The sequence below is a fragment of the Rutilus rutilus genome (assembly GCF_951802725.1).
Source record: "Rutilus rutilus genome assembly, chromosome: 5".
In the NCBI taxonomy this organism is placed as follows: Eukaryota; Metazoa; Chordata; class Actinopteri; order Cypriniformes; family Leuciscidae; genus Rutilus; species Rutilus rutilus.
Window position 1 is genome coordinate 10,133,701 of NC_140213.1, and position 19,971 is coordinate 10,153,671.

The 19,971-nt window shown below is 37.9% G+C and overlaps 1 protein-coding gene across 1 annotated transcript in view; it reads left to right on the forward strand.

Annotated features, from left to right (window-relative positions):
* Positions 1 to 3,806: 3,806 nt before the first annotated feature.
* tnfaip8l3 (tumor necrosis factor, alpha-induced protein 8-like 3) overlaps positions 3,807 to 19,971 on the forward strand; it is a 42,990-nt gene continuing 26,825 nt past the window's right edge. Inside the window, exon 1 of the mRNA XM_084409777.1 lies at positions 3,807 to 4,099. Coding sequence (XP_084265903.1) covers positions 4,054 to 4,099 — 46 coding nt within the window. The 5' untranslated portion in view covers positions 3,807 to 4,053. The remainder of the gene's footprint in view (positions 4,100 to 19,971) is intronic.

Sequence of the window (19,971 nt, forward strand, 5' to 3'; positions counted from 1 at the left end):
TAGGTTAGAATGCCAATTAGTTATTGGTCATTTATATAATAGTTTAGCAGCACATTTGATTATTCTGTTTAACTCTTTACTCTTATTCTCATTCATTCGGGTGCCAAAGTCACACAGGGTCCTCACACCAGCTGTTCATATTATGTGGGCCCACAATCACAAACTCATCAGTTTTCGGTTACTAAACAGAGGTAATTGGCTAATATCTTAGACGGTCACGTTCACGCTTACTCTATCTAAGATATTTTGTATAGCCCCCTTGGTTGTATATACTTGAATTAAAGTAACGTTTACTTCAGTCAGAGGTCATGGCCACTACTACAGATTTATATCCGACCAATATTACTTCTCTGATTGTAGCTTTGGTTTCCCATGTACACTAGAGTAACATTACATTAAGCAGAAGTAAGACTCAACATTTTGCTGTCCTAAACGGAAAATTCCCTTTTTGTCTTTACATCCCGAGTACACTTAAATTAGTGCCAAATATTAGCCAGAACTCTAAAATCGTAGTTGGTGTGCCCTATGCTCCACTCAAAACTGGACGTTCGTCCGTTACTAATCTGACGCAGCTTTGCGGTAACAATGGATACAACGTAATCCAAATGTTACAATTTATTATGTCAGGTAAATGTATCATGCCAATTACATAATCAGTTCAAAGATAATAAATACAAAACATCAAATGCTCTGGAATAAAGAGAAAAGATGTGAACCTGACATTAGAAAATACATGATGCTCAGTGTTTTGAGCACACTCAGCATCACCGGCTGATTTGAACTACAAATCGCGCCCTGAACCCTCTTCAGCATCTCCCTGTATGTTCACATTGGGAATTTGTATTAATCACCGTCCCAGACTTATTGGGGACAGAAGTTGATCACACCCACAGCAGTTAACAAGATATCTCTAAACTCTCCACACCTTATTACCTTTTTGATTTACTTCTGTGGGAACTAAACCTTTGTACCAGTCGCACTGAGACATTTCAAATGATCCCAAACATAATACTGTATGATAATTGTTCACATTAAACCAAACAGATTTCTGGGTGAATTCAGGTAGAGATGGGCGAACGGAATGATATGTAAATTGTGAGGTGATCAACTCAAGTGTGATCATGTCTCGAATGGGGACGGTAATATAGCAAGAGAGTTCAAATGTAAATTTTCTTTGTTTTCTCAGAAAGTAGCCCTAATTACAAATATATTTAAATACATACGATAGGCCTAAATAAAACTTCCAATACATGACTTTAAAGTATATTTTAGTTTACCATAAATATTTGTCAGTACATTCAGCAGTACACTTTAATCATACAGTATTTCGAAGATTTTTAGAATTTTATGTAAACTATAATGCATTTTTATTTAATTGTTACCAACATACAATCAAGGGCCATGAAAACATGCCATTCAGTATACTATTACTGTACTATACTGTTTTCAGTAATAAGTACTCTATTGGAAAAAATGTTTTTGTTTGTGCAGCTCCAGTCTTAACTGTATCTGTTTTTCTGAAATCTTTCAATCTGGTTTTGCGCATAGCACGGAATCTACTCTTTTAAGAGTGTTAAATAATATTTTGTATGATCCTAGTTATTTTAGATTTATCTGCCGTGTTTGATACTGTTGACCACTCTACATTGATATATGTATTAGAGTCATGGGCGGGGTTAAAAGGAATGGTCCTTGAGTGGTTTCAATTGTAATTTATCAGACAGAAAGTGTTTGGTCAGGTTTGGTAATCACTTCTCCTTTGTTGCTCATCTCATCTGTGTCTCCCTCAGGGCTCGATTCTGGGGCCAACTCACTTTTCCTTGTACATGCTACTGTTGGATTCCATATAAGCAAGTGTCTTTCCATTTTTATGTTGATGATACCCAGATTTATATATATATGTGTGTGTGTGTGTGTGTGTGTGTGTGTGTGTGTGTGTGTGTTCGGTCCCCCCTGTGTTTTTTAGGCCAACAACATATGTTTGGGAAGCTTATCTGCTTTCAGCTCGTCACAAGTACGGGACAACAGGATTTTAAATGTTATAGAAACTTAAGACAGAGACACGGCAGGCAAAAACATTGTTTTTTTACTGGTCAATTTTGAGATTTTTGGATATTTGTCTTCGATAACATGTCTTCTTTCAGACTTGTGGTGAAAAAAAGTCCGAAATACACATTTAGGTTTTTATTTTATTACACTTTGTCTGTTTGCGTCTGTAGATTTCTCATAAATTCAACAAAAGTTTGCGTTCTTAATCAACATGCTGCTCCACGATCTCTGCCGTCAGCCTGTCATCACATGCACCGTTAGGAAGCTCTCTCTCTTCTGTACAATCCCGTCGGATCCAAATATGGTCATTTCCTTTTTAGCAGCAACCAATCGTGAAAGTAAAAGGGCTGAATGCGCGATCTCATTGGCTGATGATAAATCTTTAAAGCCCATTTTCTCAAAATGACTTTTCTCTCATACTCCAAGTCCGATATCTCCACTTCAGTAGCACCTATATACACCAAACTTTCCAGTCTTGTACCTAGTTATGTTATGAAGACATTTACAGAGGGATTTGTAAATATATTATTCCTAGGCTGATTTATATAACATTTTATTCCAAAAAACATGGCGAAAATCATTTTTTTAAGGCTATTGACAGTATTTTCTGATTTACAGGATAACAAAAGTAGATATCCATAAATCCCTCTGTAATTTTTTTCCCATCTAATATGTGAACACAATGAAAAAATACATTTTAACCTGGCTTTATCCAATACTCAGATTTCGTTTTTTAAAATATATGCAAATTAGCGCATATTTAATTAGATATGGCCTAATTTGCATATTTAAACATTAAATTACAGAAAACTTGTAATACATTTTTTTCTCATCTTAATGTAGGTAATCAACTGAGTTTCATGGTGATATCTGCTAGTTAAAAATTGTACCCTATTCACCTGTAGTGTCTCGCCTTAATTCCGACAAATGATATTCATCTTTCCATTCAAGAAGATATGACCTGTACTTGCATAGCTGCCCTGCATGGGACATTATGAATGTGGCACGAAGTCTTTAGATATATCTATAAAATAATATGTAGTTATTACTTTTGGAGGGACAGAAATCAATCTGAATTCAAGCTTTATATTTATGACTAATAAATCTAAAGGTGCCGGAAAATTAAATCATGGCACAATCTGACTGATGGCACAATGAGAACGCACACAGTTCCAAACCCGTACCCAGCGATGATACAGAGCTGTATGTCAAAGGCAGGAGACGGGGGAAATTCAGAAAACTATACAGCCTCTGCTTTATACAATGAAAAAGAAATTCTTTCATCATAATAAAAAGCTACTTCAAATGACCATCAAAGAAGAAAGATGCTTTTTGCCCCATAATGGTGTAGTTACGTCATCTACCAGCAGGGGCTAACTGAACCACACTAGCCAGCCAAAACTCTGACCTGTTGATGGCACCTATTCCCTCTGTTACTCTATTAATTTTTGAGCTGGATGGTGTGGCAAAGACACTCTAAAGCAGCACCTTCAGCACTGCTGTCATTTGCCATTCACTTGTCCATCCAAAAAGCATTTTCTAACATTAAAAACTAAACTTGCCCCTTAAATAGCACACTAAAATGCCTGAATGAAAAAACCTCCCCAACATACAAAACATTCCTCACAGGCAAGAGATCAACTCAGAGAGAGACAGAGTTTTCCTCCTCTTGATGTTTTTGTAGGCATCACAATGTCGAGCCGAGGGGAGAAGGGGGAGGAGGGACAGAGGGAGAGAGAGAGAGAGAGAGAGAGGGTGGAGAAGGAAGCAAACGAGAGGAGAAAGTGGAAGCAAGAGAGTATCAGTGAAAGAAGGCAGTCTGACTGCACAAAAAAGGCGCTCGGCAAACAGCGCGCACTCATTGAGTCAGTTAAATTCTGAACACGGAGGGCTGGTGCATTTGAGCTCAAGAAAACAGTTTTCAGTGAGGAGGGACAGGACAGAGACAGACAGAAACAGAGGAAGTGGAGTGAAAAGAGGAGAGGAGAGGTTCTTTGTGGAGAGATGGACTCAGATTCTGGGGATCAGAGTGAAGGAGAGATCTCTCCAGGTAAGGGATAGGTCCTTTCTTTCTCGTCTTCTGTTTCTCAAACTTGGTTTGCAGCTTCTGGCAGCGCAGGCGAGCACAGGCACGTGCTGCTACTTTTCTCATTAACACATTTAACATTCATCATAGTACTCATCTTCCTTGCCCGGCTTGACAGCCTTTGACAGGGCATTCCTCCGCCAAGTGCTCATGTTTAATCTCTTCAGAGCTTTTTTACCTGTGTTTTTGCCTTCGGAGGAAAAGTTAATCTTGGAAATTTGAGATGGCTGAATGCAAGGGTGCTGGAAAAATGAACAGCAGCACTTTGGTTTATGGCTGGCAAGGTTCACAGACTCTACTTATTATGATACAAGCTGGCAGACTAACCTAAAACAACCTCGTGATTGTGATAAAGAATAAGCATAATCTCACTGAAAGAGTTGTGAAAGAATCAAATGCAAAGACACAATGAAAAGGAGGTCTCTTTAATATTTCAGTTGTTTATTCTAGACAGATTATCCTGCTTTGTTTCCTGAGAAAAATAACCTAGTAATGTGTCTCTTCTAGAGTTCCAGATGAGATTTCAACAAACTGTGCTCAGAATTGCCAAGATCCCAAAGGCTAAGATCAAAAGTCAGAGATCTCATTTGAACTCAAATTTTTTTTTTAATCAAAATCTTCCTAGAGCAAATGATCTGAACTGAACATTCATTTTATAACTCTATTCACTTACTCTATGCCAACGTATGGTTAGATAATCAGGCAGATACTTCAAATATATTCATAACTAAGAACTTCTGAATGACATGCAAGTATTGTTACTTAAATACAAAATTTTAGCAACAAGTTCTCACAAAAAATCCCACAAACTTCCTGAGTTGAACGAATTTACTGAAGAACCTGACCACTAGATATTTAAGTAAATAAATGATGACCAAATTGTCACATTTGGCAGAACTATTCCTGCAGGACTCTCTCTATCCATTGCTGATGAGGCGTAAATGTGGTAACGTCAGTTGTATGTGTAAGTCATTACATTCGTGGACAGCTTGAGGTCCTCGGGTACTGTGAGGTTTGGCTGAAGGTCTCACTCAGAGAGTTGTGGACTGGAGAGGGAGATTCTCTTTCATGTTTCTGCTCATCCATTGGCTGGTCAACTTCTGCTGTTTATTTATTTTTCATTATCTAGGCTGAATAAGTTACCAGTTTGCCTCGATCAGACGGCATGGCCATGGACCACCCAAAACCATTGGCAAAAAAATGTCAAGTTCTGGCAGAAATGATCGGATGGTTTCAGTCTGATTAGGTCTACACAACTTTGGGGAACATGGACATGCAGGTTTATTTCTTATGCCTACCTGGACTGGAAACCTACAGCAGTAATTTGTCATATAATGGAGAAGATTGTTATAACTGGATGTAGAGTGTAGTTGAGTGTACTTTTGGCATTTTAAATTGCAGTTTCATGAGTCCCGACTCCCATTTAATCATTTAACTGTAAAGGTTAAACACGTTTGTATCCTTGTGATGGACTGGCCATTCATCCAAGGTGTTTCCCTGCCTAAGGCCCAAGATGCTGTGATAGGGTCTAGCATCCCTGCAATCCCTACATAGGACAGCGAAGAATAGATGGATGGTTAAACAAGTTTATCTCGCTGGCTGCGATGGAGGAGGGTCAACTCAAGCTCTAATATACCTCCTATGGGACTACTATGCATGGAGATGATTACAGGCAAGACACCTAAAGTATAGATGTGGTGTTGGGGAGGTAGCGGGTTGCCGGAACAACTGACACCAGAGTAATGTAAGTGGCTGCTTGAATGCTCTGGTGGTCAATTAGAAGATTAGATGGGAGTGTCTACTCTTCCGGAATGTGTTTAGAAACTTAATTAATTTAATTAAAAGACCAATTCACATTGCACCGACAGACACTGACCATCTGGGACAATAACCAGATTACAGTACGTCGCTGTTCAATCGGTAAAAACAAGCACCAACCAATGCCAACAGACGGTGACGGGCAAAACACTGATCTGTCAAAACCCAACGAAGTGTGTGTTGCTGTTGGTCGGCGTCTGTCGGTGCAGTGTAAATTTGCCTAAACGTGCCTGCCCAGACAGCAAAATAGTGTTGACCCAGATCCGGCCTACATCTGGTACGCGTTGAATCCACATGTACCAGATGTGGCCCGTATCTGGGCCGACACTATGGTGCTGTCTGGGTAGACTACAGTGGTGGAGAAATGCTGGAGAGTTTGTGCAGTCCCAGTAAAGTATGCCAGATACAGTAGCCATACTCTGCTGTAGATTAGTTTGCCTTAGATTCATCAAGGGAAAAGGATCACGCTGAGCAGTGCAATTGCGGCCAGCCGTTTCCGTTCCACCCTACATACACATGTTCTCCTCATGATGAGTAACTGCAGAGCTGATTAGAAACACTACAACGCAAAGCCACATGTGACTCTGCAACTCAACTTCTACAGCTCAGAGGATATTTCCAGGCTTTTAAAGGAGAGCTCAGATTTGTTGAGTTGAAGTTGTTGTCTAAAAGCACAATGCGAGCCTGCTATTACAGTTATGCTGCTGCTTCACTTACACACTGCTTACATGTGCATCAAAGAGATCTCTTTCATGATTTTATTTCCTATGGCTGGGTTGTATTTCTTTAGATCAGCTGAGATAAACCAACTTGTTGCATGAGTACTTGATTATAATTTAAACTGTAGGTTAAATGTGTGTTATGCAATATTATTATTTAAAGTTAATATGTTTTAAATAGACTAAATTGAAACTTCATCCTTACAAACAGCTTTTACCTTACATGACATACACGTTTCAATAGAAATCTCATTAAAATATATTTTAGTTTTCCATAAATGCTGATCAGTACATTTGACATTACACTTTATCCATACTTTAACTAGACAATAATAGTAATTATAAAATTACAGCATTCTATATATATACAGTATCTGTGTATTTCTTTTTCAAAAGGGTTGACTAAAGATGGCTGACTAAAGTCTGACTGTGGGCATCAGGTATAGAGGAACAGATTTTCTCAGATTGTTCGCGTTGACTTGGTCTGTGTGTGTCAATATAAGTCAGTAGGGAATTTGAAACTGCAAACACTGTTTGGAATGTCTGTTTTTCCAAAACCCAGCAGTTTTTGGGTGGATACTGCTGAAATGTTTTGCATTGGGTCAGGGTGTGTGTTTTAGTAATCAAAGGCTTTGATCTGCTTCCTGGGACATGTGTCCATTAGATTCTCAAGAAATGTGATGGGTAAGCGTGGGTGTGTGTTTGTTGTGTCAGCAGGCTTTAGCCTTTATCTCTGAACAAAAGCAGTTGTTCTTCTTAAACTGAGGTAAAATTACCTTTCGTGGTAAATGTACCACGTTTGTCATTTACACATGTAATGATTGCATAACGCATTTCAACCATTCACATGTTAGCACTAAAATTCTGTGTAAAGCTGCAACGTCATTTACTGAAAATCACCTTTAAATGGCTTAGCTGGAAATATAGGATACACTCTTAAAAAAAAAGGTTCCAAAAGGGGCTTTTTACAGCGATGCCACCACATGTATAAGTGTAATTATACGCTTCACTTTTAACTGAGTTAAATCCAGGTTTTATCCTCTTGAGATCCAGCTGTGCTAGATTTATCACCTTAATCCATGAAACAATAACAAGCTTCATTTTGATCTCTTTACACTGATATCTGACCACAAGACTAACCAGCACAACTAACACACTGCACAGAGAGACGGTGAAGCCACGTGTGGACCAGAATAAAGGCAGGCATCTCTCTCGCTCTCTTCTTTTTTTTTTTCTGCTGTGTCCTGCCAGAGGAAAATCAGCCCCACCAAAAAGATAAAAGGAAACCGAGAGAGTGAGAGAGAGAATGAAAGAGAGTTTTTCCTCCCTCCGTATGAAGAATGTGTGTGTAAATGAGAAAAATAACCATTTAAACACTCTCCTGAGCTCTCTGGCACTCTATATTTAATTCCACAAGTCATAATTTTAGCTCAAAGACAGAAAAGGGGTGGGGGCAGAGAGAGAGAGAGAGAAATTGTGCTGAATTAGGGGAATATTTTTCATCCACATTTAACAAGTGAAAACAGACAAAAGTATGAGTGACTATAAACTCTCCCTGAGGCGTACCACAGCCATTTCCACTGCTCTTTCCCATTAAAGAGAGGAATGCTATAGTAAAGCTCTGTTAATTGAACTGCATGGTGTCTGACAGGGTTTTATTAGCCTCTGTGTTTACAGTGTGGCCAGAGTATTCAGATAATGGCAATAATAATAATGACATTAGCATTTCCAGAGGGAAATCATTGTGATCAAAAGGCCGTAAAAGACGTGTTTAAGCTTTAGATAATTTGACATGATCTATGCAAGCGCGTATGCAAATACCATCATAGGTATGTTACCATGGTTACGTTTTAAATGCTTATGTTTTTTAGAATGTATGATAGAAGGTTACAAAGATGGATAGCACCTAAGACATTATAACAAAGTTTGATTGTGGTCTTAATAGCGGACAGCATGTAACCATACTATTCATACTATGTTTCTGTAGTATGCAGAATATGTACTGAGGACAAAATGTGAATTTTCCGTATACATGAATGACCAACATTTTAATGATGGGTCGATCATGAACAATTCGTTCATTTTGAACGATTCTTTTGTATGACTCTGGAATAAGGAGTTGTCTCAGAGAGCGATTTGTTCATTTTGTGTTGGCCAAGCATTAGCATTTGCGCAACAACCTTTCGTTTGTTGCTAATTATATGATTATAAATTATGACATGTTTTTACACTGCTTTAACTCATCAAAATAAGTTATTAAAATTATAAAAGTTATACAAGATTCAACTCATTTTTTGAGTTTAATGTAGGCTAAGTCTAACTTTGAGTCAGTTTAATGTAATTTAAGTTGAAATTACTTAAACATCCAGGTTGATTGTACGTATTTTTTTTTTTTTTTTTTTTTTACAGATATGATCAGGAAACAGAATTGATTAGTTCAGCTTCCGAGTCTTCTGGTCCGAGTTGTGCCTTCTTTGTCATGTGACAGTCGGGCTCTCTGTTTGATTGAAATGATCAGTTCACCTCCTGAGTATCTTTCATTTCACGTGACGTGACAGCCTTATATATTCATAGGTAAATAATGAGAGAGTTTTCATTTTTGGGTGGAGTATCCCTCAGATAGAGCTGCCATATTGGGTGTTCCAATTTCTCTTATTCATTTTTATATGAGTGGCATGTCTCTGCTATGTATTACATGATGCTAACATGTACTATTGCAAATTGCTGCATAATGCCTACTGTTACAGTACACAGTACAGCACAGTATTAGTATTAGGCAGTATTAGTCCTTTGGGATCATATCCTCTTTCTTTCATTTATTTGTGTTGTGGGTCTATTATGGTATATTGGAGTAGGTCTGCCCTTTAACTCCTGAGATTGATGTTTTATGTATCCAAAATATTGCAGACGAACTCTCTGTCTTGATGTGACTGACAGAATTGTTCTCCATGGCTCCATTTTCAAAATGAATATGCATAACTCTTAAAAATAAATGGCTTCTGTAATTATAAAGCATCCATTTGGAGAGATGTGAGAGTGTGTGAGCCAAGAGTGAGCCAGTAACCCTCACACAAACACATCAGGGTTATGGGGAATCTGGCAGGACTGACTCAGGCTGAGAGCTTTTCTGGACAGGAAGTCCCCCACTGAGACTGTGGTCAGGGGGGGGGCAGCTTTAGTGGCATGGGTCGTCTGTACCTAGACGTTTGTTTTGTTTCCTTCTGACCCAGCTATTCTTCTTTATGTACAAAATAGCCCCCAGAAGCCAACTCTGGTAAAAACCTACTTTTTTGACATCTTCAAAAGGAAGAGAAAAATAAAGTGTTACGAGAGACTGAATAATGTTTATTCTTTTTTTTTTTTTTAATGCTAAAGGTTTTTAGGTTTTGGCTTAGGGCTTATGATGCTAGGGTGTCATGCATGGATGGTTGCCTGGATGTTGCTATGCTGTTGCTAGAGTGATGCCTAAGTGTTTTTAGCACACTTTTCTGGGTTGTTACTGTGTTCTGGGTAGCTGTTAGGCGGTTACTTAGGCTACGTTCACACTGCAGGCTGAAACGACCCAATTCCGATTTTTTTGTTTCTATGCGACCTGTATCTGATCTTTTCAAATGCGACCCAGGCCACTTGGGTATGTGGTCCAAATCCGATACATATCCGATCTTTTGAAATGCGACTTCAGTCTGAACGGCCAGGTCGCATGTATCCGACCCGCACGTCATTGATACGCGACAAACGGCATAAGTCTGCGTTGAAGTAGTCGTCAGTTTGAAAACTGAGGTAAATCTGCCGAACGGGTCGACCTCGACGAGCCCGTTAATTAAAAAAATAAATAAAAGCCCACGGCCACCATCATTATATATCCAATGTGAATAAGAGTAGACTAACGTTATGTTAACTTATTTGTGCTGATATTAGATAGGTCAGCGGCTGCTGTCTGGCTCTTGTGTAACGGTCGCTGCGCGCGCTCGTGTGTTGTGTGTGTGTGTGTGTGAGTGAATCACAGTTAGTTGAAGTTTAGCTACTTCCGCAAACAACAAGTGACGTCGTTGACCGTTGAGTACTCTTTTGCGCATGCGGGTCACTTCTGGGTCATTTCACGTTCACACAGGAGATCACAAAAGGTCGCATTTAATTGGAAATGTGAACGGCCTTGCAAAAAAATCCATTTTTTTCAAAAAATCGGAATTGAGCATTAAGCCCTGCAGTGTGAACGCAGTCTTAGTTGTCCAGGTCATAAGAGCTCACCTAGAATAGTTAACCCAAAAATGAAAATTCTGTCATGTCGTTCCAAACCTGTATAACTTACTTTTTGTCTGTAGAAGAATTATAATTCTATGTGCTTTTGTCGTCCATTTCATAATTCCTAGGATTGGTTAAAAAAGTTATAGTAACACTCTCCTCAACAAGCTGCACCAATTGAAGTATCATTCATGTCTGTAGCATAAACCCCCTGTTTCACAGACAAGGCTTAAAGGGATAGTTCACTTTGAAATTAAATTTTGGTATGTTTTAGCTTACCTGAAGGGCATCCAAGATGTAGGTGTCTTTGTTTCCGCAGTAGTTTCAATTTTGATATTTTTAGGTCAAACCGTTCTTGTCTGTCAGTCAAATAATGCAGGTCTATGGTCACTGTCTCAAAGAGCATGAACAAGTCCAAATTAAAACAATTCCCCATCGTCCAAATGAAACAATTCCCCATCGTAAGTACACATTGATGGCCTAAGACACGAAACGAGCGGTTTGTGTGAGAAAACGAACCGTATTTATATAGTTTTTGCCTCTTGAACAAAGCCGCGTCCAACTGATCTGACGGCGCGGGCGGGTATAGATATATACACTGACACATCTAGTGCTAGTGTTTCTATACCCGCACGCGGGCGGATATAGATATAGAAACACTAGATGTCGCCTTCGCTATTGCAGTTCATTAGCCAAGGCGACATCAGTGTATATATCTATACCTGCCCGCGCCGTCAGATCAGTTGGACGCGGCTTTGTTCAAGAGGCAAAAACTATATAAATACTGTTCGTTTTCTCACACAAACCGCTCGTTTCGTGTCTTAGGCCATCAAAGTGTACTTACGATGGGGAATTGTTTCATTTGGACGATGGGGAATTGTTTTAATTTGGACTTGTGCATGCTGTTTTGAGACAGTGACCGCAGACCTGCATTATATGACTGACAGACAAGAACGGTTTGACCTAAAATATCAAAATTGAAACTACTGAGGAAAAAAAGACACCTACATCTTGGATGCCCTTCAGGTAAGCTAAAACATACCAAAATTTAATTTCAAAGTGAACTATCCCTTTAAGCCTAGTCCCAGACTAAAATGCATGTTTGAGCGGTTTTAACTGAAAGCAACTTACACTGACATATCTTAAAATATGTCAGTGGAATTGTTTTGTCTCAAGATGCACACTAAATTTTTATTTTTTTAGGCATGTTTATAAAAGCTACTTAAAAGTCCTAATTTAACTAAGGCCTAATCCTGGTTTAGTCAAAGCCCTGTCTGTGAAACCCGGCCTAAATGTGCTGAATGAGTAACAAGCCAAAGTTTAATACTTGAGGTTAGGGGTTTGTTCAGAGATGCAGACAGTAAACATTGGTATTGCTTGTGCATCCAAAAATTTGCTTGAATTTGAGCCTGTGGAATGTGTGCAAACATACAGTACACATTTGGTTGTCGATCATGGTGGATACTTTCCATTGACCTATGTTGTTTTTATACGATTACATAAGTAATAGCACACCAACCAGCTGCATTTTGAGGTATCATTCATGTTCGTAGCATACAGGGTACAGAATGAGATGTGCACGTACAGACAGTAGCTGTCAAAAGTTGGAAAACATTTTGAAAGAAGTCTCTTATGCTCACCAAGCCTGCATTTATTTAATAAGAAATACAGTAAAAACAGTCATTTTGCCAAATATTATTACATTCCTCTGATGACAGCTGAATTTTCAGCATCTTTACTCCAGTCTTCAGTGTCACATGATCCTTCAGAAATCTTTCTGATTTGTTCTGAAAAAATATATTAAATTTAAATGTAATATCTAAAATGTTTACTTTTAATTTTACTTTTAATTAAAACATTAATTTGGCATTATTACAAAGTTTGCTTTTTAAAAGTGTTCTTAAGTGTATTAATAAATTTAAAAAGTTAAAATTGATGAATAAAAAGTAATGAAAATAAGAAGAAACTCTTTATATAGCCTACACATTAGTGTCCTTTTATTTCATTAATATTATATTATCTGCAAGAAGGCCTACCATTTATATAAAAATATATATTTTTAAGATTTAAAGTTCACTACAAGTGCACATTCAATACAATTAAATGCACTTCTTTTTCACATCTCCATATCTGTATGACTTTCTTTCTTCTGTGAAGCACAACATAATATATTTTGAAAAATGTCACTATTGGGCACTATTGACTTCCATTTATGGACAAAAACTGTTGAAACATTTTTTTAAACATCTTCTGCTGTGTTCCAAAGAAGAAATAAATGAACGAAAATGTCCCTTTAAGTTTAATACTTTGTTGACCCTAAATGGTTGATACATCTTAATAGGGAAGTGTGGGCAGATCAGATTATGACAGACTTGCTTTACTTATCTAAGCATCTTTCGCATTATATTTGGGTTCGTCTGACATTTCAAGATCTGCTGGAAGGGACGCAAAAACTGTTAGCTTCCATTTAAAAATCAGCAGCCGGGTGCAAACCTCCTGTGGTTTCTGCCGAGTCTGGAAAACGCACGTGCGTGCCAGACAAGAGGGAGCGTAACTCTGCCCTCAAAGACTTCCTTAAATCCACATAATCACCCCGGGCTGTTCTGGCTTCACTTCTGGAGGAGGACACTTATATTTGACATTGGTTGGCCAGTCATCTTTCTACTCATGGTTTTCTTTCCTTTGTTGTCTTTTTTAGACTCACCAACGTCTAAATAATCATAGAGCATCTGCTCACAGTGATATAACAAACAGCAGATGAATATTTAACTCTTTAAATCTCTCATTATGTGTGGAGTTGAGTATATTCGGAGCCGTAATTAGATCTGATTTCATGCTAATCGTCTGATTGGCTCCTCTTTGTCAGTCAACAGACAAGTATATGCAAGATATTAAAGTTAGGAACTGTAAATGTAATTTTAGAAACTCATTGTGATATCAAATATGACATTGAGCACACCACAGTGGGACTTTATAGGGTCAGTTGATATTCTGGGCTCAGTCCAGACATCTGTGGAGGCGTATGGTGCCATCCTTTGATGAATTATTGTAGTATAATACACTGTAACACACATTAAAATAAATATTTAAACAGTGAGGAGTCACTGTTATTCAGTCACTACTAAAAAGGTATGTGATTGCAAAGAATTTTAGCTGAAAGTCTTACGGGTTTGGAACGAGAGTAATTAATGACAGAATGTTCATTTTTGGGTGAACTATCCCTTTAATAGAAGTGCTTTGCAAAATACGCATATGGTCGGATCTTTTGGTTTTCGCAATATATTGGTTTTCTATCAGAGTTATTTCTCTGAAATATTCAGTGTTTATTACTTCTAGATGGAGGCAAACTGACCAAAATCACACACTAGTTAATTTAAAGGTAAGCTAGTTTTTTTCTTCAAGCCAGGGCTGTCTTCAGAACAGAATACTGTCAATATTAAATTGAGCTTCTGTTTTGAAATAGTTGTTGGAATAAAATGATGCATATAAACCCATTTAAAATAATTGGGGTCAAATTGACAGCTCTTTTCACACCCTCAGAACACATAATACTCATTCCTATCTGTCAAATACTCGGTCAAAGCTTTCTCTAGTATTTTAGTCATCATTGTATAAGAGCACTTTCAGAGTGCATTTACACAACACAGTTGTGTCATTTTGTCTGAAAAACACAATATATTTGGCCACAAGTTTGCTGTAAATCATTATTTAGATCGGAAAGTCAATAGACTAGAGTGATGACGAATGATAATGAGTGATAGCATCACCCTGGTTTCCTCAACAAAATGTGATTTTTGGATAATTGCAGAAAATAAGCTCTGTGACCAACAAAAGTTTATGATTCTTTCACACTTTGTTCATCATGATAATCTTCACAAATTAACACAACTTCTATGAATTTTGAAGCCTCTATGCAATCAGCAGAAGTAAAAAAGTTAAACGTAAGCTATAAAACGACTACACGAGTTAAGTGGCCTTAACGTTACCACCGCAAAGCTTCAGACAACTCTTTTAATCTTTATTTAAAATCCTGTTGGAAAGTTTGACTTAGAAGAGTTTGCATGAGCCTGATTATAAACACAAGTGAGTAGATGAGTTTTCCTATTTGGAGTGATGACGTTTAATGTCACCGAAAACCTGAGACACATACAACTAGGGCTGCAGCTATCGATTCTTTTTGTAATCGATTAATCTAGCACTTTATCGATCGATTAATCGAGTAATCGGATAAAAAAATTAGTGTGTTTTTAAACAACCAAAACAAATAATGCATAATGAAAATGATGTGGCTGTAAAATAATCAAGCATTTGGCTTTTATTTCTCAAAAAAACAAAAAAAAAAACAGAGCTATTTATTCCAACTCCAACATTTGGCTCCAAAACTAAGCCTATTTATTGTACTTTTTACCCATTTAGTGTTTATAAGTGCCAGTGCCAACAATTATATAACAATACAACCTTATGAATATCACAAGTAGTAGATTCTTATGTCATAGAATTAACTGAAAATGTATTGAGCTTGTATTAACCACAGACCTTATTTCAGGCAATTAATTAAAAACCCATTCATAAAACCCGTTGACTTTGGGACAGTGGAACTGGAAGTGCAGAAATGCTTACTCATTTCCAGGTTTAATGACTCTATCCTGAAGCCTTCTATAGGTTAGTCTCGCGTAGTCAGGCTTTCAGACTGATGGCAGAAGGTCTGGACTCCATAGCAGCTTTCATTGGCCAAGGACTTGCCAAAGGCCGTCTGAATAACATGTAAAGCAACTAATCACAGTTAGTTTTGTTCATGTCATGTTCAGGGGCATGAAGACGTAACGTCAGTGTCCCTACAATAACAGGCCGGTGTGCAAAACTCTAGGAGTTTATGCCGCAAACTTTACATTCTTCACATACATTTTAAAAATCCAGTGTTTAGTAGATCCTGATAAGTGCTCATTGTCACAGTTGTAAACACAACAATGTTCTTTTCCATGAGGGGGTTTGGCCTCATGGCATCTTTGTTTCCAGGCGGACCGCTAAAGAACACGACACACACGTCACCATCCTGTAGAATTCAACCAGTCAGATGACGACTTAGAAAATCCTGAAGTGTTTCCAGTTAAGTGTGCCATATGCATCAGACGTTCAGCCAGCGGTCCGTGGGCGTCTGAGGCTGAGGGGGTCTGGAGAACACTTCATAAAACATAGCACGACTCTCAGTCAATACTTTACCAAAACAAATCTCATAAAAGCATAATGCAGGGCAACAGTCTGTGTACAATTAAATACCTTGAACCAAATAAACACCCTCAGAGGGCAAAGGATATCCATCTCTCTCAAACAAAACGCATTTAACAAGCCTGACGTCAAACCCTTTAACGTACCAGTGTTATCACATGACCTACATTTAGTCAGTCAATCATATTATCAAGCAATACATTGATTTAAAAAAATCTCCACAGGGCAAAATCTAACATCTCTCAGAGTTGACAACTGACCTTTATGTTGAATCACACATTAGAGACACACACACCGAGAATAACCCATTTACCTTCTGCACTTTTAGACAAAGGTCAGTATGAGTCTGACTGGACTGATATCACATCAGGTCACATAGACATGTGTGGTGATACTGGCTCTCTTCCAAATCCTAGTGAGTCACCTCATTGGCTACTACTTAGGCAGCCATTGGAAAGTTCACATAGAACATGTTCTTGAGGTCAAAAACAGCTTGGCGGAGCGCGATGGAATGGAACGGAATGTTGGGATCAGGATGTTTCTTAAAAAAAAAAGAAAAAAAAAAGTCTGATGCATTTGTACACAAAACAATCATTAAATGACAGCGCAAATGGAAAACGAGAACTTGTCCTTGTCCTAACCAAAATGAAACTTTATGTGACTGACTTGAGAAGTAAACAAGAGACTCAACTATTTCACAACTGTATGCCTTATTTCCTAAACAACGAAATTTCCTCAGCTTCTTGGATCAGCCATTTTGGAGTATTTTTTTTCACTGACCTCGATGCAGTGAATTCTGAGATTGGCTTCTCCAAGAAGGCCAATCTCTGTTAGAGATTTCACATAAGGAAAACAATCTAGTTACATATTATCTAGAGCAATCTTTTATTGCTTAGTGGTTGCCCTTGTGAAAAAGCAGTACCCTTTAACATACTTTTACAAAGAGTACCTATTACGGCAATAATGTTCTTTTCAAAACAAATATACACACTGAATGTAATGTTTTCAGACACTTAACTCCACTAGTTTCACTCCTTCCTCATGATTAACGAGTATGACGGTGTTGAGACGACTTGGGTTGCAAAAATGATGTTAACAGTATTGAAAACAATCAGCTGAGAACAAAAGAGATCTTCATTTTTACTTTCTTGCCTGACTTTCCCTCTTCTAATCTATGCATTTTTCTGTTGTGATTTCTGTTTTTCTTCAGTATTGTGTAAGAAGCCGTGACCATCAAACTGAAAAAAAAAAAACAAGCACACACAGTCTTTCCAATGAGTTTTACTCTCCATCATTGCTCACACTTTCCCTCTCTGTCTCTTTTCTTTTCACATTTTGCCCATTTTTGTTCCATCCGCGTTTCCTCTGTCTTTTTCCAGTACGGAAAGAGTGAAGGCTCCCAATGTTGTGCCAAGCATTCACTCACAGTGAACCATCTCTGCTGTGCGTCTTTTAAATGTTGACAGCTCCTCACAGGAGTAAACGTCACTACAGAGTTGGTGCCGATCCCAGACGAGGAGGCCCACGGCTTTGCCGCCACCACACACGACTAATCACACCACAAACGTTATTACAGTGCTTGCAAGACCGCAATGCATTGATACTCCTCGAACATTCTGCTTTGGGTTTGTTCGTATGCCCTAACCTTGCTTTTTAAACTTTTTAGACTGCTTAACGTTTACACTCAAACTTCAAACTTTTGTTGTTCATTCAGCCTTAAAGGGATGATTCAAACTAAATATTAACTCATTTTGTTCTGCAAAACACAAAAGAAGATATATATATATAAAAAAAGTAAAGTCAGTGGTTAATAACTTTCATTCATATAACAGTTCAGAAATTCTTCTAAATATATTCTTTTTTGTTACATGGAAGAAAGGAATTCATACCGGCACAGGTTTGGAATGAGATGAACACGTAACTGCACACCACTGTTCAAAAGTTTGAGATCGGTAAGATTTTTAAATGTAAAAGTCTCTTCTGCTCACCAAGGCTGCATTCATTTGCTCAGAAATACTGTAAAAACAGTAATATTGTTAAATATTATTACAATTCAAATAAACTGCTTTCAATTTAATATATTTTAGAATGTAATTTATTCCTGTGATGGCAAAGCTGAATTTTCATCAGCCATTACTCCAGTATTCAATGTCACATGCTCCTTCAGATATCCTTCTAAAGACACAACTATAGCGATAACGGCACAGAGGAACAATAACAATCGTTGGGATCAATTTAAGAACGATTTTTGTCCAGCTGATGAATGATAAAGAAACATTGACAGCCAACCAGAACGGGCCATAAAATGCTTATTAGGTGATCAAGAAAATGTCTTATTATTATCACAGTTGAAAAGAGCTGTGTTGTTTTATTTTTGTGGATACTGTGGAGCATTTTTTTCAGGATTTTTGATAAATAGAAGTTCATGAGAACAGCATTTAGTTGAAACAGAAATGTTTGTAAAAGTCTTTACTGTCACTTTTGACCAATTTAATGCATCCTTGCTGAATAAAAGTATTAATTTCTTCACACACAAAAAAAATAATAATTGTAACTGACCCCAAACTTCTGAACAGTATGATTTCCAAACTGAATTGAACTTGAACAGTATTATTTTCCTCCCTGCAAGGACTGCTACTGTATTTCCTTGCAAATGCAATCTGACTTCCAAATTATAACTCTCAAATTCTACACAGCTGCCAAATATTTCCAGCTGCCAAAGTCAGATCATCGCTCGCTGTCTCTGTTTAAAGCGTTTACCGTACATGTCGTGATGGTTGGTTCAGAGTAGGAGAGATATGAGAGCAGAAGAAGCTGTTTTCATGTCGAGTCTGTCCCTCAGGGACCTCACTGGAGAAGCTTTCAGAAATCATAGTGTTCTCCTCAGAGGAAGACAGAAGAAGTAAAGAGACAAAGAGCGCAAAACGAGTGGGAAGGAGAGAAGTAGCCTATGGCAACATTAGGTTTGAGATAGGAAAGTAAATATGTGTGTGTCTTCTCTTCCTCAGAAACAAGAATTCCCTCAGTACAAATCTTTTCTCAGAAGTGCAGAGAGCTTTCATGTGTTCTGAACATGTCTCTATTAGTGCTTATTAAATTATTAGTGTATGAGGCTTATAAAGAGATGCTGCTGTGCACCCAACGTGGAGAAACATATACTCAGATTAGAATTTAAAGAAATGTTGGCCCGCTGTCAATTAAAGATAATAACTTAGGTTTCACTTTATTTTGATGGTCCCTTTAACACATTCTGTTGACTATAAGCAACATTGCACCTAGGCCTACTCTCATTAGAGTGTTAGTAGAGTATTTTAGTAGACTGGTAGGGTTAGAACCTAGTTGATGTGCAAAGTTACATATAGTCAGTAGAATGTCTGTTAGAGGACCATCACAATAAAGAGTTAGCAGGTTTCACCATTGTAACACCATAAAATATCACTGAACTCAAAACCACCGCTGCTCCTCCAACGCAAGTGTCGTGAAGGGAATCTGTGCTAAGACGAGTCTGAGGGGAAAGAGAAAGGGAGGGGGGAGGCAAATTCATAGCCAGAGACTTTTCCCTCTGCTGGTAAGATTAGCCAATCACCATTGAGTATTTCACTTTTAGCAGTTAGAGTGTTGAGAAAAAACTAGACTAGCCTCCCTTGGTATCAACCAATCAGTGCAAAGACATAAATGATGTGATATTAGTTTAAACTGCTTCTGCTAGCAACTACCTTAATTATGGAGAGTAGAGATATTAAAGATTTGATCGCCAACAAATTTATTCTATAAATTAAAAATGAAGGAAGACCGCACGTACGCACGCCAAATTTGGATATAGACTACATC